Source organism: Ochotona curzoniae, unplaced genomic scaffold, assembly GCF_017591425.1.
Source record: "Ochotona curzoniae isolate NIBS_2020 unplaced genomic scaffold, NIBS_Ocur_1.0 contig_2723, whole genome shotgun sequence".
Classification (NCBI taxonomy): domain Eukaryota; kingdom Metazoa; phylum Chordata; class Mammalia; order Lagomorpha; family Ochotonidae; genus Ochotona; species Ochotona curzoniae.
Window position 1 is genome coordinate 24,476,937 of NW_024465573.1, and position 23,027 is coordinate 24,499,963.

The 23,027-nt window shown below is 53.7% G+C and overlaps 1 protein-coding gene across 2 annotated transcripts; it reads right to left on the minus strand.

Annotated features, from left to right (window-relative positions):
• Positions 1 to 1,461: 1,461 nt before the first annotated feature.
• On the minus strand, positions 1,462 to 18,433 carry SCN4B (sodium voltage-gated channel beta subunit 4). 2 transcript variants are annotated; one of them, XM_040977033.1, is made up of 5 exons: positions 18,343 to 18,433; positions 10,169 to 10,341; positions 9,129 to 9,357; positions 3,406 to 3,535; positions 1,462 to 1,555 (listed from the first exon to the last, which is right to left on the minus strand). In XM_040977033.1, the coding sequence occupies exons 1-5, from the start codon at positions 18,401 to 18,403 to the stop codon at positions 1,462 to 1,464; spliced, it is 687 nt and encodes a 228-aa protein (XP_040832967.1). In that variant the 5' UTR covers positions 18,404 to 18,433. The 2 variants fall into 2 exon arrangements, with proteins under 2 accessions (XP_040832967.1, XP_040832969.1); XM_040977035.1 differs by lacking the exons at positions 9,129 to 9,357; positions 10,169 to 10,341.
• Between the last annotated feature and the right edge of the window lie 4,594 nt (positions 18,434 to 23,027).

Here is a 23,027-nt window from a genome sequence, read left to right on the forward strand (position 1 = left end):
GGGAGTTTGGGAGTCTGTCTCAGACTCACACCGTGGTAGGGGGAACCATCAGGATGTCCCACTTTCAATACCACCAGATCCCTCCTCCCCCACCACCACCAATCAGAGACTCTGCAGGAATACCTGGCAAAAGTTTCCAGGCTTGTCATTGGTCTAGAATCTGCAAGTGACACAACTCTAGCCTCACAGCCCACACACACACACACACACACACACACACACACACACACACACATATGACTTGAGGGATAAAAATGCTGGGAGCCCTGGCTAGGGCTGCCCCAAGCCCTGCTATGATGTCAGGTCTTACAGGCTGGAGTGGAGAAGTAGGAGCTGGGACCCAAAGGAACTAAGGCACAGTCTAGCCCCACACAGGAGCATGTGCAAACTGGTTCCTGAAAGCACAGAAGAGAAGTGTGGGCAGCCTCTTCCTGCTCTCCACACTCCACCACCAACCACCCTGCCAAGCCTCAGGTGCAAGAGAGGGTGGCCCAGCCGAGCAGAAAGCATCTTGGAAAAGCTAAGGGCCCTCAGCCAAGAAGAGGGTCCCTGAGACAAAGGTAGACCCCCTTGACCCGGAGCTGGTGGAGAAACAGCCCTAGGGACAGGAGAGAAGATATGATGGGGGCACTAAGGAGCAAGCCAACCAGACAGCAGGTTTCAGGGTGCTACCCCACAAGCAAGAGGACACCACCTGCTGTCTATGGGGAGGGAGGAGCACCCACAGGGTAGCAATGGTCCTGCCACACCAAGGTGAGGACTGCCGGCATCGCAGGACTAGGATGGGCCTTCCTCAGAAGCTTCAGTCCCCACAGAGAATGTTAGCAATATTCCAGGTCCCCTCTGGGAGTCCCTTAGCAACCCAGAGAACAGGGGCCAGGCTAGGTGGGAAGGGACCCCATAAGCCAAGGCTATCTGAGCTGGGAGGGTTTAGCAACCTGGAGCAGGGAGCTGGGATGCAGCAGGTAGGTACTCCAGCGCAGGAGACAGAGACTCCGCCCCCAAACCCAAGGCTCTTCTCTCACTGGCATCCCTCTCCTGCAGTTCCCGCCCCAGCCTACTCCCACCACCTCCAGGGCTAGCTCCTAGGTCAGTTCTCACCATCCCTCCAGCCCCTTTTGCAGGGAAACTAGGAAGAAAACCCAAGTCCAAGGAGACGGAAGGAGACCCCCTCTCCCCAGATATTGGGGCAGCAGTCTGTCCATCCCTCCTTTCCCTGCTTCTCATCCTTCTTTGGCATCCCCACCCCACCCCCAGCCTCCGTCCCTGGGGAGCAGCCCTGGCTGGGGAGGGGTGGGGCAGGACGGACACACCCCGGTTCCTCCCTGTCCAGAAAGACTACAGTTTGAGCCAAGCAGCGGGTGTCTCAGGCACATGGGTTCTACAGACAGATGGGGCGCAAAGACCAGCTGCATCCCCACGAGGCGCGGCTCCCTGTGGCCGCCCGGCCTGTGGCAGGGCTCACACTTTGGTGGGTGGCTTCTCTTCAGCCTTGGAGCCCGGCAGCCCGTTTTCTGTGTTGTCATTCCCGGAGGAACTCACCAGGCACTCCTTCCTGGAGAGGAAGACAGGGGACACAGTGACAGGGATGTTGGGCTCAGAGGGAACGGTGGACTTGACGAGGGGCTGCCATGACTCTGCACACCCAGCCCTGTGCCCTCTCCCCTGCCTTCCACAGAGCAAGAGACCAACAGCTAAGTGCTTCGTGCCTCCATTTCCCCATATGTAAAACAGACGCAGGGGCAGGAGCGCTTAGAAGGGTGTCTGGCCCACAGAGGAATCTCATGGGGGCTTAACTCTCCCCCAAACTGTCTGAACAAGCTATAAATCCTGGGGTCAGGCCCAAAGGGGTTAAGGACACAGAGATGTCAGTCTCCTCCCCCATGGCCCATCAGACCCCTCCTCCAGGAGCTATGACCACCTGGAGGGGCAGGGCAAGCTGAGGTTTGGTTTCCAGGTTGGCAGGTCAGGACAGAAGCAGCACTTGGAGTGGCCCCGCCCTCACCACGCCAAGCTGGACATGCCCCAACGTCTGCTTGCCCTGCCAGTGCCCAGGCTGGAAGGACAGAGCTCATAGAAAGCACGCCTGTTGGCCCTGGAAGTCCATCTCCGCCTGCATACTCAGGTCCCTAAAACTCTGTTTCCAATGTCCCAGCCTGCTGTGGAACTTTTTCCTGCTCTTCCTCTCCCTAATTCCTCATTCCGACAGGCTCCTCCCTCTCCGCCTTCCCTCCCAGGGGTGCCTGCATTCATACACCCTTCCTCTTCAGGAAAGATCTTCCTCTTAGATCATCTGCAAAACCCACCACAGATCTCATTATCCTGGAAATCCCTCCAAGCCCCTGTGGCACCATTTCAACATGTCTCTCCCTGGCATGACCCCTCTACAAGGTATGGCAGGTAGGATTGCCCATGGCACCTGACACAGAGCTTTCCCCCAGAATGAAGAATGAGTGAATGCACAATCTCCAAATCTGCTCAATGGGTCAACAGGATGTGGTGGCAAAGGTTTTAAGCTTTAACGCCAAATGAGTCAGAGTTGAAATCCCAATTCCATTGCCAGCTATGTAGCCTTGGGCAAGTCATGTAACACATGGAGCCTTACTTGGTTAAAGTGCACATGATGAGTACGGAACACGCATGCCCAGGGTGGACCTGACCCACAGCAGGCATGTAGTGGAGGCCAGCAAGCACTCTGCATCCTTTCTCCATCTGCCAGAGGCCCAGCAATGAAGCATTCAGCCTTGTTGTGGGTGGACCCATGGTGGTTCCCATAAGGCACTGTGGGAAGCCCAGCTCGTCTCACCTGTCTTACTCAGGGCACAGCCCTCAGATGGCTTTCCCTGCTCTGGCTTTGCAAGATGCACTACCTGCTGTCAGAATGCAGCCTGACATCTGTTGCATAAAGCCTGGGCCTGGAGTTTGCACCCCTCTGTCTCCTCCTTCCCCTGTCTCTTTTCCCCTCCCTCACCCCTGCCCCAGTGAACTTCACTTCGAAGGATTCATCTCCCTAAAAGGCTCCACCTTCCCTAAAAGGGTGTGTCCATATAAGAACCTCTGTACACATCTGTCTGTGTCTTGTGATAGATCAGGTCAGGTGACAAATGGAAAGGAAGAAATGGATGGATGCAGATTGGAGCCAACGGGAGGGGCAAGGGCAACAGGATTGTACTCATGCACTCGGTGGACCTAACAAATCCAGTAAATTCATGCTGGGATGGCGAAGAAGTGGGAGGAAGTTTAGGGGGGCGGGGAGATAGTGTGAGGAGTGAGGAAAGAATGGGGGAGAACTCAAGGACAGGCCAGAGAATGGTGGGGTTAGGCGGAGAGTGTGGGAGGAGGGGCCAGGGACAGGAGGAGGCAAGCCGAGGGCCATGAGCCCAGCGCGGCAGGGCACCTACTCACTTCTTCTCCCGGGTCTTCTTGAGGATGAAAGCGATGAACTTCTTGAGCAGCAGGATGAAGACGAGCAGCCCAATGACCCCGCCCACGACGGCCAGGATGATGAGCGTCACCGTGTTATCCACCTCCTCCACTGCAGGGCCACAGTAGGGCAAAGGGGAGAGAGCGGAATGGAGCAGGAGTCACCTGGGGCAAAGCACGCCCATCCCCACCCCCAGCCCTCCCCAGGTCTGCACCATGGAGCAGGGAAAGCAGGAACAGGCATCCACTCAGGCTAACGAAAGACCAACCCTCAGAAGCCCTCGCCGTCCCCAGCCATCTCCGCACAGGTAAGTTCTGGAACAAACCAGAAGTGGAGCCTACACCACCCAGGTTTGAGTTGTGGTTTCACCCCCAAATTGCCCGATAAGAACGACACTGCTTCTTTCCAAGTCTCTATGGCCCGTGCAAGAAAAGTTATTTCCATGGTGCCTCTTAGAGGATGAAAACACTCAAGTCAGAGATTCTGGATTTCAGCTGTCACTGATTCAAGGGTAATGTTGGGCAGGTCACGAAGCCCTCCAGCTTCGGCTTCCTCATCTGGAAACTGAGCTTCCCAACATCTTTCTGAACCTGCTATAGCCACCATCTCCCCCATCTCCACTGATAACGATCCCATCTTCCCAGCTGCTCTGATCAAGGCCCTTAGAGACATCCCCAATTCCTCTTATTTGCTCAAATCTCTTACCCAATTCAACCCAAGAACCCTGATGGAAAACTCTAACTTCAGAAAAATTCCAGGGGGCAGGCAATGTGGCCTGGCAGTTATGACTCTGTGTTCAGTTCCTGACTCCAGCTTCCGGCCAATGTGTGCCTTGAGAGTCGGTGGTAATGGCTCAGGTAGTTGGGTCCTGCTACCCATGTGGGAGACCAGGATTGAGTTGTCAGCACCTGTATTTAGCCCCAGTTCAGCCCCTACCCCTACTCCAGCCATTGCAGACATGAAGGAACGAGCCATCAGAGAACAGCATTCTCTTTCTCCCTATCTCTAGGCTCTCACTCTCAAATAAATTTTTTTTAAGATTTATTTTATGGTCTAAGGGTTGCCATCATGGCTCAAACAGGTTAATCCTCCATCTGAAAGTGCCAGCTTCCCATATGGGCATCCGCTCATGTCCCAGCTACTCCACTTTTCATCCAGCTTCCTGCTTATGACCTGGGAAAGCAGTGAAGGATGGCCCAAAGTCCTGGGACTCTACACCCATGTGGGAGACTGTAAAGACTTTCCTGGTTCCTAGCTTCAAATCAGCTGTTGCAGCCACTCAGAGAGTGAAAACCTAATGGAAGATCTTTCTCTCTGTCTCACCTTCTCTCTGTAGATCTACCTTTCAAATAAAAATTTTAAAAATACTATTTACAAAAAGATTTAGGGCTCAGTGCAATGATGTGATAGCTAAATCCTCACTTTGCAAGTGCAAGGATCCCATATGGCCACCAGTTTGTTTCCCAGCTGCTCCACTTCCCATCCAGCTCCTTTGTTAATGGTCTGGGAAAGCAATGGAGGACGTCCCAAAGTCTTGGGACCCTCACCCATGTGGGAGACTGAGAGGAGGCTTCTGGTTCCTAGCTCCTGGCTTCAGATTGGCCCAGCTTAGTCCATTGCAGACATTTGGGGAGTGAACCAGTGCATGGAAGATCTTTCTGACCCTCCTTCTCTTTGTAAATCTGATCTGTCTTTCCAATAAAAATTAATTATTTCTTTTTAAAAAAAAGAATTTACAGAGAATCAAGATGGCACGATAGGGTAAGGACACATTTAAACAGATGAAGAAATATTAGCCAGTGTGAAGCAGAGGGCACATTCCAGGAAATAGGAGAGGACAGAACAACAGCAGAGGGGCACCTGGAGACTGACAGACACAGGAAAGTGCAGACACAATGGTTGTGGTGTTGCAGTGACCAATAACCCAGCAGCATTCAGCAAGCAGTGATCTGAACTGCACCATCAGCCGAACTCTGCCAGCAACAAGGGGGAAAAGGATGTTCACCGGGAGCTCAGGAGGTGAACCCAAAGAACTGCCCATCCTGCTGGTCTGATTGACCAGGAGCACAGACAGAGCATCATGTCCCAAATGGGCAGTACAGGAGCAGGGTAGATTTCATAGCCCAGTGGGCCTCCTAGAGCTGAATTGGGTGTCATTTTGTGTAGGGAGACAAAGGCTATGGGACAGTACTGCGCATTCATAGAGCTGGGAGTGAACTCATTTCTAGCTGTGTGAAATGCAACAGCATGGCATCCTACAGGTTGTGCACAAGATAGGACCTGATGGCCAGCAGATCAAGAACTCTAGTAGTGGCATACCAAGCACCATTTTGTACAGTGTGGCAAAAGCTTTAAGACTTCAGGAACAACGGTGAGCTGCACATGTGCTGAGCTGGAAGCAAACTCACTGAGCTCAGTGCAGCACTGGTCCAACATGGAAAATAATACCAATTTCAGCATTGTACAGGTATAAATAGGTCCATGTGTCCCCCAGACCTATCAACCAACAGGTTCTGGCAAGAGCACCACCACCAACAGCATAGCATAGCTATATAGGACTCCTAGTGTCTCCCTAATCCTGTGAACTGCTCAAACCAGAAGTGGGACAAAGGTTGTACAGACAACAGTGCAGCCTCAGCCTGGGATCACAGGATGTGGAGAGTGGTGAATCAGGAGCTGGGGCTATGGAGACCATGGTGGAAGTCTAACATAAGAGCTCAGACCTAGAACTTGCTGGAGGGAGTGGTACAAGTAACTGCAAACAAAGAGCTATGTACCAACCACAATAAGTAAAATCAAATTATAGACCTGTGGGTGACACAGCTTAGAAATATGTCCCCAGGAGAAAACTCTGCTAACTAGAAGTACAACGACCAAGAACAAAAGAAGAGACAAAGGCACAATGAATATTACTGAAAACTCCCCTGCAAAGGAGCAAAACCCTATGCCAATCTCAGAGTTAACCGAGGAAGACATTGAGAAAAATGGGGGATACAGAATTTAAAACACTTGTTTTAAAGCTTCTTATCAACAGCAAGAAGCATGTAAAACAGGCATCCAAGGAATTCAAGGAATATGCCACACTGGAAATGAATCAAATGAAAGCTGATATATCAGAAATGAAGAATATAGTGGAGCAAACTAAAAGTACAGTGGAGAGTCTCCAAAATAGAATTAATGAGGCAGAAGAAAGAGTATCAGAATTGGAAAATATTTCTTGTCACCAGGGGGAAACAAACAAAAAGCTGGAAGCAGAGCTGGCTCAAGCTAAAAAAAAAAAAAGTATTCAACAATTGAAAGACACTATTAAAAAGCCAAATGTAAGAGTAATGGGAGTCCCGGAAGGTGCAGAAAGAGAAGCTGGGTTTACAAATGTATTTAATGAAATAATAAGGAAAAATTCCCTAATCTAGAGAAAGAATTGGGAAACAACATCCAGGAGGGGCACAGAACTCCCAACAGGCTTGATCAAAAGCAATCTTTATCACGACACATGATCATCAGGCTCTCTTCAATCGAACATAAGGAAAAGATCCTCAAATGTGCACGTGAAAAAAAAGCAACTGACATATAAAGGAATGCCAATTAAATTCACAGGAGATCTCTCACAGGAAACTCTACAGGCAAGAAGAGAATGGAACAACATATTCCAGATTCTAAAAGAAAAAAATTGTTGGCCCAGGATAACGTATCCAGCAAAGTTTTCCTTTGTCTTTGAAAATGAAATAAAATTCTTCCACAGGAAAAAAAAAAAGTTAAAAGAATATGCCTCTTCCAAACCTGCCCTACAAAAGATACTAAAAAATGTTCTATTGACAGAGAAGAGGAATAGTATCCACCAAAACCAAAGGCAAATGTGGAGAACATCCCAGTAAAATAACAACAGAAGACTAAATCAATGAGCAACCCATTGCTAACATGACAGAACCAAATTACCACCCATTCATATTAACCCTGAATATAAATGGATTAAACTCATCAATTAAATGTCATAGATAAGTAGACTGGATTAAAAAAAACATCTATTTGTTGCCTACAGGAGACATATCTCATCAACAAAGATTAGAGGAAACCATATCTCATGGATTTTGATATTTTTTTTGTTTCGTCTCTTTGAAACACTTTCTCATTAAATTCTTCACTGACCCACAGATCAGACAGCAGCATCATTTCCTTCAAGAAAATTCTTGATTTTCTTTTTCATTTCTTCAGCAACGCATTAGTCATTCAGTAACATGTCATTTAACTTCATGGCATTTTTAATTTCTTTTTTTCTTCCTGTTGTTGATTTTGTTGTGTGGTTTTCATTTAAGGACTCTGTGTGGGCTCCTTGCCACACTGCTGCATGCTCCAGCCCTTGGAGAAGGGAAGAGAGCCAAGGTGGATGGCACCGGCGCTCTCACTTCCCTTGGCTCCCTGACCTCTTGCCAAGCCCCTTGGAGGTGGAGCCCTCTCCCTCGGTGCCATCACTCATCCGCAGAAGCCAGCAGCACCTGCCTCAGGTGGCCCCATTGCACATACTGAGGGCTCAGCACGCATAGGTGGACATAGATGAGAATGCGCTTAATGTGGATAAGCAAATGGAACAGGGGAGGCAGGGTGTAGGGAGCGATGCAGAGTGAGGACCCTGAAAGAGTGCAAAGGAGAAGGTGTGATTGGGAGAGCATGCCCTGTGCGAAAGCCAGGAGGCAGATGTTTGGAAAGCAGTGAGTAAAGGTGGCTGCAGGCTAAGAAGTGTCTCAGACCGAGCCACATTGTGCAGGGTCCTGTCTGTAGGAGGGATGTAGAGCCACAGAACAACTCTGAGACCTGAACATTCTCACACTGGCCACTGGACAGTATGGAGACAACTTAGGAAGTCCCAATAAACACTAGGGGTGGGCCAGGGTGGCTGGGAGGACCAGATTCTGAAACAAAATGTCAGGGCCTGTGTGGTAGTGCTGTTAATAAGCTGCTACTTGTAATGCTGGCATCTGGTACTGAAGCAAAGTGCTGGTTTGAGTCCTGGCAGCTCTACTTCTGCTAGGGAGCCTAGGATGGCAGTGGGGGATGGCCTCAGTTCCTGGGGGCCCTGCCACTCACCTGGGACACCGGATGGAGTCTCAGGCTCCTAACTTCAGCCTGCCCAACCCTGGTCGTTGCAGCTTCAAATCAACCAGGTTCCAGCCACTGGAAACATTTGGGGAGTGAACCAACAGATGGAAGATCTCTGCCTTCTCCTCTCAGAGGGGATGTAGCGTGTATTCTTCCACCCCTGTTGTCTGTGCTGTATCCTGTTTCAGTTCTTACTTTACCTGTCAGCTACTCCCGAAGGACAAACACCATGTGTGCTCTGTGGCACTTGTTAATACAGTAGCTGACATGCAGCCAACTTTCGCTAATAGAATCCACAAGAGTAGCAACAAGCGCCCTAGAGAGTGGGAGCTTTGCTGGCCACCAAACACTCCCAGGCGGCTTCTCAAACCACCCCACCCCCGCCCGGTGAACGCAGCTGGATTCCCACCTTACATGTAGGAACACGGGGATGGGGAAGCTGAGGACTTTCCAAGCTACTCTGCAGCAGGTAAGCATTGCAACTGAATTATCCCAGCCCCTAGATAAAACAGCAGTAACTCCTAAGTGTCCAGAGAAAGCAAATACCCACGGGCCCATCTCCCCATGTTAGCGGCCCAAACCCAGCTCCCTGGCCTTCCCCTGAGCATACGTTTATCAACGACTTGAAGGAAGATGGTGGCCTGGTGCTGGAAGTCCTTCTCCTTGGGGTTCTTCACGTGGCAGGTGTACTTGCCCGTGTCACTGAACTCCAGGCTGCGCAGCAGGATGGAGATGTTGTTCATCTTCTCCTTGGTGGTGCCCTCCAGGGAGATGCGGTCATTGTCCTTCAGCATCACCTTGGGGTCTGACTTCTCATTCTTCACAAGTCCTTCAATGAGCTGGGGAGGGAGGCGGATGGGGCAGAGAAGGCATCCGCAAGAGAATCAGGGTCACCTAAGGCCCTGATCTCATGCTAGGACACATCCCCTGGGAGCCTGCCCCTAGTCCATATCCACAGATTCTCCTGCCCTGAGCTTCCTCAGGCAGGCTGCACCTGCCCTGAATTCTGCCCACCTCGGGTCCAGGCCCTTCTCTTTCGGGCAGGTGTTCCTGGAGCCTACAGCTCCTACTACTGTCTCTGGAACTACCTTTTGCAGAAGAATTCCTACAGATGCTCAGCTCAGTTCCCACTGTCACAGCCCACCCAATCTCGGCTACTGTCCTCTGGCCATCTGAAGGCTGGCCTGCCACCGAGAGCTGAAACAGTGCCATGGCTCTATCCAGCAGTCCCCCCTGAGGCCAACACCCAATTATATCCAGGGGACATTCATCTCAGATCAGCTCCTCTAGCCGGCTACATGCCCAGTGATGCCCAGCTGCACGTACCAATTCATTCAGCCACTGGCACACCTGCCCTTCCCTATCTTCTTCTCTTGTCTTTCCTCTTTTGGACTCTGCCCAAGACTGTCCAAGGACCTTTCTCGCCTATGGTTCTGAAGTCAGACTACTTATTTCCACAAAGTCTGCTTTTGGGGATTGAGCAAGACTCTAGCACTCTAAAGATTCCAACAAATCCCCAAATCCTACAAGACCACCCAAGCTTCCCTCCCACTCTAGCCAGCCCAGAGTGCCTCTGCAAAGCATGACAAAAGGAAGGCGGCTGAGCCTGAGATGGGAGCCCTGAGATGCAGGCCATCCTGTCCTGCTCACCTTCCGGTAGGAATCACTGGCATTGTAGGTCCACCAGAAGCGCAGGTTCTCGAAGCCAAAGCAGCTGGAGAAGGTGCAGGGCAGCAGGATCTCCGTGCCGTTGACGGCGTAGATGGTGGTGGCCTTGCCCACGGATACCTCGAGCGACAGGGCCACAGGGAGCAGGAAGACACCTGTGCAAGGCAACAGCCTCCCCTAGTTCCAGATAGAGTGGCCTCAAGAGGAGCCCTGTGGCACTCGCGATGACCACCAGGGGTCACCCCAGCCCAAGAAAAGAGGCCCCCTCGGCCGCCCCGCAGCGCCCGCTAGTCCCTCACCCCGGAGATTCGGTCCCCAAAACGGTACAGTGGGCGAGCGTGTCCCGACTGCTGCCTTGGCAATGTCCCCCAGGACAGCACGCGCCGTCCCCTAGAACAGCAGATTTGTGGACTGGAGAAGCGGAGAACTGCTGAGTCCTGCAACGTGTATTATCCGGGGGACCCTCGTCGCCGCGGACGGGGGTAGGCCAGGGGCGGGGGTGTGCTCCGGGGGACCCCATCGGGTGGGATTAGCCATCCTGTGTGAACCCGACATCCCCTGGCCACGCAGCGGGACCCCGACAACAGAGGGGAAGCAGCAGCTGCGGTGGGGTGCGGCGCGGCAGAGAGATGACGGGGATCGGAAGGTCCGCACGGAGCTCGACCGTCTGCCGACTCCGCCGAAGTCCGGGAGCCGCTGCAGCCGCGCGGCTCCTGCAGGAAGGGCCCGCGCGCCCGCGCGCTCTCCCTGGCACAGCAACGCGGCCCCTGCAGCTGGGGCGCGGCGCTTCCATGCACGGCTCCCGCGCGCCCTCCTTGGTCCTACAGATTCCTCAAGGAAACCCCAACCGCCTCAAGGTCATGGGCTGGCAAGGGCACGGGAGGAGCCGGGGCTTCGGGGCTGCAGGGCACTGCGCAGTGCTTTCTGCACGACAGCGGCGACCAGCAGCCCTGCTCTGAGCTCTCTCCCCTGAGTGCCTCTGCCTTCGCTCTAGTCCCAGCTAGGAAATCCCAGCTTGTGGCCTGCAACTGGCGATAATGGCCGTGATAACTGGTATCTATTGAACATTTATTTGCTATGCACCAGGCCCATCATCCACACATCTATCCTGTAAACCAGCCGGACACGGCACTCCATACTACAGACCAAACAAGTGAGTCTGGAGAAATTAGCCAACCCGTGCAGGGTAAATGAGAAAGAAACTTTTGTAGACTCTTAAAGAAGAAAATACTGCCCCCACAACCATCAACACACCACACATCCTAAAACAGCCAGATCTGTTCCCCAGGCTCTGGTGGGTACCAGGAAGTTCTCCCAATGAGTCCTCATTTTTGGTTAGCTGCGGTGGGTCCAGAGTTGATCTACAGGCTGGTTTTCAAGCTTGCACGTGCCTCCGAATTCCGATTCTGCAGCTGCTCATTAGGGATGCTGGTGCTGCAAAATCCGAACTTCCACGAAGTTCCTGGGGAGAGGTGCAGGCAGTGGGAAGCATTGCTCTGGGCTGGGCCCACGCTTTATGTATCCGGGCACTGGGGGGTTAGGGCTGTGTCCCTTGTAACTCCAATCAGAATGCCGAAAGGTAGGCATCCCCTTTCCCATTCTACAGATGAAGAGATAAAGGTTCAGAGAGGTGACGTGATTTACTCTGGGCCATACAGGAAATGGCCAGCCTAGGACTCAGCCTTCATCCTAGCTAGGACTGGCATTTTACATGCACTGTCTGATGAATCCTTGTAACGGCCCCAGCAGGTACTTAGCGTAATGATTCCTGATGGACAGATGAAGAAGCCCGCTCTGAAGGATGAAGTTGCTAAAGGCTGCACACGGAAGGAAACCACAGGAGGCATTGCGCAAGTGGCAAGGAGGTCTGCTTTTCCCCCATATCGATGGTACTTCTCCAAACGAACCTGTTTTTTGGCACTGGGACCATGGTGTAGTAAGCGAATCCTCCGCCTGCAATGTCAGCATCCCACATGAGCACCAGTTTGTGTGCTAGCTGCTATACTTCAAATCCAGCTCCCTGCTTATGACCTGGGAAAGCAGCAGAGGATGGCTCAAAGCCTTGGCACCTCAAACCCACGTGGCAGATCAGAAGAAGCTCTGGCTACTGGCTTTGGGTCAGCCAACCTCTGGCCATCGCAGCCACTTGGGAAGTGAACCAGCGGATGGAAGACCTCTCTCTCATCTCTCATCGCTCCCTGCAACTCTGCTTTTCACATTAAAAAAATAAATGAATGAATCTCTAAAAATTCAGGAACCTGCTCCTCCTGACTCCACTCCCCACAGCAACAAGGACAAGGGCCAGCCTGGGGCCAGCACTAGAGGGCGTTCTCTGATGGGAGACCCCCAGTTTGCTTCTTGCCCCCGCAAAGTAAAGACAGATAGAGCACAGTGGATGAGCAAGTGCTCAGGAAAAGACAGCTCCCGGAGACCTCAGGGCCACCAGTGCTCTTTTTTTATTTAAGATTTATTTATTAGCTTTATTGGAAAGGGAGATATACAGAGAGAAGGAGAGACAAAGAGAAAGATCTTCCACCTGCTGGTTCACTCCCCAAGTGGCCACAACAGCCGGAACTGAGCTGATCAGAAGCCAATCAGGAGCTAGGAGCTTCTTCTGGGTCTCCTATGCACGTGCAGGATCCCAAGGCTTTGGGCCATTCTCGACTGCTTTCCCAGGCCACAAGCAGGGAGCTGGATGGGAAGTGGGGCAGCTGGGACACGAACTGGCATCTATATGGGATCCCAATGCATGCAAGGCAAGGATTTAGCCACTAGGTTATTGCACTGGACCCCCTCCAATGTTCTTAAGAAGGCACCCCAGGGCCCGGCGGCTTGGCCTAGTGGCTAAAATCCTTGCCTTGAATGCGCCAGGATCCCATGTAGACACCGGTTCTAATCCTGGGGGAGGTTCCTGGCTTCTGGCTTTGGATCGGTGCAGCACTGGCCATTGCGGTCACTTGGGGAATGAATCACCGGACAGAAGATCTTCCTCTCTGTCTCTCCTCCTTTCTGCATTGCATATCTGACTTTACAATAAAAACTTTAAAAATAAATAAATAAATCTTTAAAAAAGAAAAGGCACCCCAGTCTAGTGATGGGAGTCCTAAGGATGACAAGTGAACTGAAAGAGGAGCCAGACAGGCCCTCGCTTCTGGAGTCCTGGCCAGCATGAGATAACCAGGAGCACAAATGTGCACATTCAAGGGAAATTCTTACAGCTTGAGACCGTAGGAGCAACACCAGCAAGAGGCCCAGAGCAGGTGTAAGCCTCACAGCACAGTGCATGGCCTGGCCTGACTGGTGTACCTCTGCAGGTGGCTTCCCTCGGACATGCACCAGCCTGTCCTCCGGAGCCTGGAGGAGGCAACAGAAACCAGCAGCCAGCAGCAAACCTGGAAGTCCCACCAGCTGTGTCTGCACTGCTCAGACACAGGAGGGCCCTCCTCCATGAGACCACCCCAGCGGAGAGAAGCAAGAGCAAGGGCAGGTGTTGATCTCCTGGGGACACTGGCAGGCTGCTTTAGCAGGAGGACCACACTGGGCAGGACCGGCCAGCAGGTACAAGGTCAGGCCTGCCCTACCTGTTGACCTTGAAAAAGTCAGAGGTGCCAGTCCAGTAAGCATATCCCACTCCAGGACTGGCATGGCTGTCTTCCCTATCCCCATGATGTTGGGAAACACAAGAAGCACTTCTACGAGGGGGCACCCTGTGGTGCTGTTGGAAAGGGGAAAAGGTCTGTGCTGTCCCTCCCCAAAGATCTGGAGGGACCCAGCGCACCCCTCCCTTCCCTTCGTGACCAGTGTCAGCTGCATATGCCTCCAGGCCACTCTCTTAGCGATTTATCTGCCACCTGTGTATCCTGTGTTATTTCCATATGGTCACTTCCCTGGAGTAAAGGGAGTTTTATTTTCCTAAACTTAACTCTTTACAAAGCCAAGGTGTGTGTATATGTGCAATGCACACATGTGTATGTGTACATGTGCATGAGCGTGTGTATGTACATGGGTGTGTGTGCATATGTGCATGTGTGTGTTGGGAGCAGGGCCTCTTCCTGACATCATGGGGCTGACATATACGCCCTCCTGTTCTCCAACATGCGGACTTCAGTCCTAAACCCCTTTCCTCACTCAACAGCCCCAAGCCACTCAGCCACTGTCTGAGCAGCTATTTTCTGAGCCATTCTCTCAAGTCCTCGGCCCTCTGCTATCCTCCCAGCTGCTGGGGCTCCTCGAAGGACTGAATCAGGATTCTCAAGTTTCGTTTAAGTAAAATAGTATCTGGTGCACGTCAAGGTCCTTATTCAACATTCACAGCCTGATGGCGACTGGTACCTCTACCCAGCCAAGCATCACCTTATCCCACAGGCACACAACCAAGGTGGTAGAGGGGAGTGAGCAGGGTGCTGCCCACTCACGGTGAACTCCCACCGAGCTTTATTTTGGGGGTCAGACACTGGAGCTCTTGAGGAGACCAAGAGCTCCCAGGTTAGAGCAGGATGCAGAAAGTGGGTCCAGGGCCTGGCACGGTGGCATAGCAGTTAAAAGTCCTCGCCTTGAACATGCCAAAATCCCATATGGGCGCCGGTTCTAATCCCAGCAGTCCCACTTCCCATCCAGCTCCCTGCTTGTGGCCTGGGAAAGCAGTCGAGGATGGCCCAAAGCCTTGGGACCCTGCACCCGCATGGGAGACCTGGAGGAAGTTCCTGGCTCCTGGTTTCAAATCGGCGCAGCACCAGCCGTTGTGGACACTTGAGGAGTGAATCATTAAACAGAAGATCTTCCTTTCTGTCTCTCCTCCTTTCTGCATTGTATCTGACTTTGCAATAAAAATAAATAAATCTTAAAAAAAAAAAGTGGGCCAAGGCATCAGAGCAGGAATCCTCCTGGGGTACAGGCCCAGGAGGCTGTGGGAGGCAGGGCTGGGCCACACAAGGCCCCTGAGCCCAGCATCAAAGGAAAGATTCCAGCTCCTTCTCTCCCTGGGCAACCCGCCTGCTTCCTGCTTACCCCCAGGAGCTTTGCTGGGTAGCAGCATGCCCCTGAGACAGTTCTACAGGCTCAACCAAGACAGCTTTGCAAACAAGGTCACATAGCTGGCCTATGTCTCTGGCAAGCCACAGAGCAGGTGTGCTGAAAGGGCCAACAATGGCCTGTGAAGGCACCCCAGTGCCCCTGGAGGGCCAGCCCTGGGGCCAGGTGGTTATCTCCCTGGGTCTGCAGGTTGCCTGGTATCTTGAGGCTACCAGAAGGTAGCTGGTCCTCAGTTCTTGGGGACCCCATCTTCTCTCCTGGGTGCCTCCACGGGCATGCTCCGACCACAGCCTCAGAAAGCAAAGGAAGCATCGTTTCTAGACCCAAAGCCGACCTCTCCCTCCACTCTCCCCTTCTCCTCCAGGCACTTGGCTTCCTCTGCCTGGGACGGAGCACCCTCCCCTTAATTGCATCCTCATGAAGCAAGCCCTTAATAAACACATACCAAGGGAGAGAGGGTTGTACAACACAGCACCCTTACAAGTGATAATTAAACACAGATCTCAGCAATTAAGCAAATCAGGGAACAATGGAAAGGGGTGGGTAGCACCACTCCATCGCCAATTCTCTGCAAAGAGTCGGGAGCAGCCTCAGCGGCAGTGACACAACCTTCAAAATTGCTCATTGGTACTACACTTGATCTTAGCCAAAAGGCTGAGAAAAGGATATCATATTAGGTTTTCAAAAATAACATGAGGTGGGGGAGGGTGGCATTGTAGCTTAGCAAATTAAGCCACTGCCTGAAATGCTGGCATCCCATATGGGTGCCGGTTCGAGTCCTGGTTACACCACTTCTGATCCAGCTCCCTAATGATGTGAGTGGAAAAGCAGCAGAGAATGACCCAAGCGTGTGGGCCTCTGTTTCGCATGTGGGAAACTCAGATGAAGCTTGTGGCTTCTGGATTTGGCCTGGCTCAGCCCTGACTGTTTCAGTCATTTGGGGAATGAGCCCAGCAGATGGGAGATCTCTCTTCTGCTGCCCCCACCCCAACCTTTCTTTTTGTAAGTCTGCCTTTCAAAGGAATAAAAAGCTTAAAAAAAAAAAAAAAAAAACTCACACTGGGCTCAGTTTGAGACATGCCAGGAGTTTACTACTTTGTCTCCAGTCTCCACAACTGAAAACAGCAGCTCTGGGGTTCCCTAAGCCCTTATGTTCCCATGCCACAGCCCAGAAAACCTCACTCCTTCTCAAACCCGAAACTCAACTTCTACTGACCTGCCCCCTCACCACCCTTGGATTAGCTGAGAGGCGGGGAACAACTGCGTCCCAGCAGCCTGGAGTTTGTCCCATTTGAGCACGTCTCAGCCATGTACCCTCTCTGGACCATGGCTCCCTCCTCCTTCGCAGCACTCTGAGTTGCCAAAGTCCCTGCCCATTGTGATGCCCCCAGAACACACCTCCAGTCATCGCCATGCCTGCCCATGGACTGACAGCAAGGAGGGGATGCGTGTGCTCTTCAGTTCAGTGCAAGGCCCAAGGAGCACCCTGGCTGGGCTCCATCTGCAGGCCAGAGGGGCCAGGGGGACAGGACCAGCAAGGCCACTTCTGTGGTTACAGGGTCCCCACCTACAGGTCGCTCTGCTCTGGCCTGGGCTCCCAGACAGTGGCTCAGGGAGTCATCCAAACTTGCCCCCGTGGACTCTGAGCCCACATGATCTACTGGCCAGTCCTTGCAGGAAATAGCTTGCCCATGGAGAAAGGCATTACGACTCTGTAGCTATAAGCTCCCCAATACACACACTCAGGCACAGTTTTCAGAGCCCTTTGCATTGCCCACAGACACCCAGAATATGCTATGAATATTCTCGCAACCCAGAACTAACATGCCACCCACCATCCAACCAGGCAGCTTGGGCAGGCGGGGCATGCAGTATGGGAAAAACTGCATGACCCTGAGTTCCTCCAGGCACCCTTGCCCCTGGCATGACTGCAGCTGGGCTGAGAGGGAACACATGTAGAGTGGCCATGTATGCACTCAGTGAAGAGGACCCTCAGGCCTCAGAAGCCCACCTCTCTGAGCCGGCAGCAGCCATCTGTGCCAACAGGAGACGGGACAGCACAGAGTCTTTGTAGGTCACCACAGAATTGCAAATAGTGCAATGGCCCCTAAGCAAAAAGATGCTGTCCCCCAGCCAGTAGGCAGTCCCCCTAGACAGATCTGCAGGCAGCGTGGGTTTACGTAGTAGCAGGGACTTCTGCCTTCCCGGGCACCCGCACAGACACCTCCACCACACGTGCCTCACCCAGGCCGGGAGCTGCTGCTGCCGGAAGTCCAATCTGACAGACATAAACAGAGGAGGTGTGGGTGCCAGGGATGGGGTCAGCTTACACATGGAAGTCCGGCTATGATTTGTGATGAAATTTCATTCTGGATTAATAAATCTCAGGCCCTCGTCATCTGGAGCCAGCACTCAAAGCTATCATGTGCATTATAAATAGATTCCGGACCCTCTGCCACCTCGGGACAGGTCCCCTTCGATCGTCCGATTCACCCCAAAAATGGGAGAGCCCAGGGGCAGGCCAGTCAGATTGTTCCCATGGATTATTTGTAGAAGTGAAAGGAGGCCTGTCCAGAAAAGGAGCTCTTCCAAGTCCCTCCAACCCCGACTACTGTTTAGTGTGGAGCTGCAGGGAACAGAGAAAGAAAGGCTCCTCACCCCCACAGGTGCCCACCAGGAAGGGGTGCAAACCATCACCATCCCCCAAGCGGTGTCTGTGCAACCTCTACCCTCACGGAGCAGATCCTCGCCCCTCCAGCCCGCCAGCCTGACCCTCTGCACCCACGCTGCAGCCCCAAGTGCCGGCTTCAGACACCTGGAGCTGAAGACACCAGAGACAATTAAAAAAAAAAAAAATCACTAATCCGGAGGACTGCCGGCTGGAGCGGGTGGGGGAGGTGCGGGGACACGCACCGTCCCCGGCAAACACAGCTCTGGGCCAGGCGCATCGTTGGGGAGGAGGGAGGACAGTGGCCACCGTGCTCCATCTGTGTCGCCTTGCAAGGCCCAGCCCGTCTAAGGCGTCCCTCTTGACGAACGTCCCTTTCGGGAATCGGGGAGTTTGGGGGTGGGGGAGAGGTGGGGGACGTTGAGCAAGAGAAGAGACTAAGCTGGGGCCACCTTACCCAAAAGCCCAGTGCCCAGCCATCTCGCCGGGGCTTTGCCTCGATCCCCAGCCCCGGACATCGTCCTGTCCTCTGCGGAGCGCACCGGGAGGGCGCGGGGCTGGGCTATCCCGCACAGCCGCGCTCTCCTCCAGCGTTCTGCAGTCGGCCCCTAGGCTGCGGGGGAGCTCTGCGCCGCCGGTCGGGGCTCGGGAAAGTTAGCTGGGAGAGAGCGAGGGGAGGGAGAGGGAGAGCGAGGAGGGGGAGGCGCGCTCGCCCGCCGCCTGGAGCCGCGGCTGGCGGAGAGGAGGAGGCGGAGCGGAGCCGGGTGCAGGGGGAGGACGCCCGAGAGCGCGCAGAGGCGAGCGAGCCTGCGCCTCTGCTCTGGCTGCGCTCCAGCCGCAGCAGGGGCGGTGGCCGCGGGACCAGCCCGGGGCGCCCCTGCTCGCTGCACACTCCGGACTCGGTGCGCCCAGCCTCTTGGGCTCCTTGGAGCCCTGCAGGAGCTGGGCAGGACCCGCCCACACTCCCCGCACCAGGCGGGCTAGGAAGCTGCTGCGGTGTGGCACTGCGGGGCCGGCCCGCGGTCGCCCGCATCCTCTCAGGCACGGAGCTGCCAATTAGGAGAGTTTGGCGGAGAGCAGAGGTGGAGCTTTTCGGGTGTTGGGAGGTTGTTGTGTTCTGCTTGGGAGAACAAGGGTAGGTGGTGACAACCTCTCCCGGGACCGGCGGGCACCGCGTGAAGGTCCGCAGCCGGTGCGGGGCGCAGCCCGGGAATGCTGTAGCCCAGCGTCCGAGTGCGACCCCACCCTACTCCCGCCCCAACCGGCTTCTGCAGAACGAACTCGGAAATCGCCGCTGCCGCCTGGGGACAAGCCGGAAGCTACTAATTCGGGTCTGGTCTGCGGCCTGCGCCCCACTTTTGCACCCCTGGCTAGGGCACATCCCTTAGACTTATCCCCTCTTCAGCTCCCAGACTTTCCCCACCCGCCGACTCTTTCTGCCTGCGTTTTGGGGTAGGCTGTCAGGAGTCCAGGCTCACGATATGGTAGGAATCTGCCAGTTTTTCCCCAGACTACAATTCAAAGTGAGTCCACACTAGGGGTGAGCGAGTGACACCACATCTTGGGACAGCCCTCAGAATTCCTGCTTGGGACTTCCCTCAGAAGTCTCCGTTGGCATGGGGACTTCTCTTTCAAACATCCTGGGAAGACAGCAACTGCTGGCTGCAAGGAGTGGGCCCCTGCCACTGGCCCAAGCCTGGCTGTTGCTGGCATTTCCGGAGTGAAGCAGTGGATGGAAGTGTATGTGTCTCTCTCCCTGTGTGTTTGAGTGTGTTTCAAGCAGAAGAAAATAAACAAGTGTTTTCCTTCTGGGGTGCTTCCCCTCCACCACCCACTTTCCCACTTTCCCCGTAGCCCAGCTCCTCCCTGTTGTCTGAGGATTGGTTCAAATTGGGACACATCCTTGCTCCCTGTTGGCCACACGCAAAGGCAGCCTCCATCATAACCTGGGGTCTCCCAGGTGGTCCTGAGAGCCCCCTGAGGTTTCAGGTGAGATGCTAAATGTCTGACTTTCCCAAAAAAGAGGCTGTGTTCAGGGACCCTGGCAGTCCTACCACTGACTGCTACCCGATTCAGTTTTCTGTGTGCCAAGGTGAACATGGTGATATTCACTTTATAGGATGCTTAGAGAAGGGTTGGGGCATGTCTAGCCCATGGGCTTTCCAAGGCAACCTCAGAAATAATTTGAGTCAAGGTCCTAGTGCAATAGCCTAGTGGCTAAATCCTTTCCTTGTATCTGAGCTGCTCTACTTCTCTTCCAGCTCCTTGCTTGTGGCCTGGAAAAGCAGTAAGGATGGGCCAAAGCCTTGGGTCCTTGTACCTGCGTGGGAGACCTAGAAGAAGCTCCTGGCTCCTGCTTTCGACTCAGCTGCAGCCATTGCAGCCACTTGAGGAATGAACCAGCCAACAGAAGATCTTTCTGTATCGCCTTCCCTCTATATATCTGTCTTTCCAATAATAATAATAATAATAATAATAATAATAATAATAATAAACCTTAAAAACAATATAGAAATCATTTGGTCTGGCAGGCCCAAGCAGGATTTGAAATTCAGTCAAGCTATAGGAGGCTGAGTTCTTTAAGTGGATTATTTTATACAGCCCATGGATAATGTGATAGTATCCAAATGATTCACGGCAGAAAAAAAGGTCCTCCACCGTCTGTGAGTGCTGGGGGATGGCCTCGACCCTGGGCTCACACTGGCCCTCCCCTGGCCCTGCCCTCCTCACTGAGGAAGGAGTCACAGGACCGTGGCCAGGGGCCTGTTCCTCTTCTGGACTGTCCTTCCAAGATCAGGGACCCCCAAGTTCCTTCCTCAGGCACTGCTGCCAGGCCGCTTGCTCAGGGTTGTCCTCTCAGGAGCTGACAGTACAGGCGTGCGCCTAGAGTTCCAGGAAGCAGCCAAGAGGCGGATTGTTTCCAGGCATGAGCGCAGACCCCTGCCGCTGCAGCATTGGAGAAGATCATGGCCTAGAAATTCTATCTTGGACCTGGTCTTCCGAGTCGACATGAAGGAAAGTAGACCAAAGGCAAAATGCACGTGAACACTCGGCTGGTTCTGTTTATGACTTGTGTGCAGCGCCATGGGTCACTTGTAGTCATTTATGCACCTGCTCCTGGCCTTGCCAGTATCACAGGTGGACTTGGCTCAGAAGACAGATCATAGCACGGAGCAGTGCTTAGCAGCTTGTGATCATGCAGCACTTCTCTGTGGCCCACAAAGCCTAAGCCTCGTTCCCTGTCCCCTGCTGCCTCCCACACCACATTCTTTAAAAAAAAATTTATTTTTATTAGAAGATCAGATTTACAAAGAGAAGGAGATCTTCCATCTGCTGGTTCACCCCACAAGTGGCCGCAATGGCCAGAACTGAGTCGATCCGAAGCCAGGAGCCAGGAGCTTCTTCCTGGTCTCCCACACAGGTGCAGAGTTCCAAGGTTTTGGCCAATCCTCCATTGCTTTCCCGGGCTACACGCACGAAGCTGGATGGGAAGTGGAACAGCCAGGATATGAATTGGATATCCATATGGGATCCCAGCACATGGAAGGTGGGGACTTTAGCCACTAGTCTATGGCGTCGGGGTCCCCACAGTCTCACAGTCTCACAGAACAGTGATCTGAACTGAGAGGAGGGAAGCCAAAGGAGGGAAAGTGACTCCCTACCCACAGAAGGGGGTGGCCAGGATGTGGAGCTGCAGGGGTGTCTGCAGAGCCTGGGAACTTGAAAGGCTGGCCTCCCCCAAACCCCTCTCCCAGGCAGCTCCTGTTAGCACCAGACTGGGAGCCATCCCCCTAGGGTTTGTCACACCACACTTGGCAGCTGTCCTTTGAAGAACACAGGGAGACCTTACAGTGGGACAGACACTGTGTTTGGGAGATACATTGGTGACTAGAGGATGTTTGCACTGATAGACCACCGGCCTCAAGCTCAGCCCCTGGACCATGCCAGAATGGGGGGAAGGGGGGAAAGGGCAAGGTTCTCTGCCTCCCACTTTTGCACACACACACACACACACACACACTAACCCACATACACAGTCTGATTGGGGTCCTGCTCACCTGCTCAGAAAGCCCCTGTCGCTCGGTGAAGTGCAAGTGGGAGGAAACCAGCAGCTTGTAGGGGATCTCTCCCTCTACCTACTGGAAGAAAAGGACTGAGACAGAGTCCTCAGCTGTGGCCCCAACAGGCTTGACTCCTGGTGACGGGGTCATGTGCATTTCGGGGCTGGGGTGGCCTGGCTTAGAAATACCTGGAAGAGAACATTTTCAGGGATGCCGGGACGGCTTGGACCCTATGCCAAAGAACTGTCACAGAATTGTCTCTTCTTGGGCCGGAGGAGATGGGCAGAGATTCAAAGGACAGGAGGGTATTTCCGTGGAGGCTGGGGTAGGCTTCTTTGAAGACCAGTCCAGCAGCTCTCTAGATCACATTGGTTCCGCGGGCCCCTCCCACCCCTGCCCTCCTGGCAAAAGAGCAGGTGCCTGTTTTCCAGGAGGTGCCAGTAGCCACGGGAGTGAGGGGCAGGTGTCCCGGGCCACTGAGGGTAGGTGGGAAGGCTCCTGCTCCACTCTCGGTTCTCAAAAAGCCCCCGAAGAGCCCGTGTAGGAGAGAAAGGAAAACAGAGAGCTTTGATGAGGTCTCCAGAGCTATTTTGAGAGGAGTTCGTCCTAAGCAGCAAAGGCCTGGCAGGCAGCCGCCTTCCCCCTGCCTCCCCTATTGCCCTTGCTGCGCCTCCCCCTCCCGCCTCCTCCTCCCCCATAAACCCTCGCGCTGCTCTTAGGGCATTGCAGGTAAAGGATGGAGCTTAGTGCAGCGGCTGGCGGCAGCCCGCGCTGACTCGGCTGTTGGAGCCAGAGGACACCAGGCTGGCTCTGCAGGGACTCTTCCAACACTTCCCCTGTGCTCCCCCTTTCCACCCCGCCCCGCTTCCCTGGGAAGGTTGGGATGCTCAGCATAACGCCAAGAGCCACCTTCCCCCAAACCCCTCAAAAGCTCTTCACCTGGCCCGAAAGTGACCCTGTGGTTGTAAATGGTGCGGATGGGACTGCAGCCACGCGTCTCCACCCGCATAATGGAAACACCCACCAGTCCTCCCACGCGGGTTTCAGGTTGAGGTTGTAGGGATGCTATCCACACCAGTCT

What these genes read in the sequence shown, in the direction of transcription:
- SCN4B (XM_040977033.1), bottom strand. Translation starts at nt 18,403, where the DNA reads ATGTCCGGGGCTGGGGATCGAGGCAAAGCCCCGGCGAGATGGCTGGGC. An exon ending in CCAGTGATTCCTACCGGAAG is followed by an intron (nt 9,358 to 10,168) that starts GTGAGCAGGACA and finishes CTCCCTCCCCAG; the next exon opens with CTCATTGAAGGACTTGTGAA. An exon ending in CCTTCAAGTCGTTGATAAAC is followed by an intron (nt 3,536 to 9,128) that starts GTATGCTCAGGG and finishes GTGGCCCTGCAG; the next exon opens with TGGAGGAGGTGGATAACACG.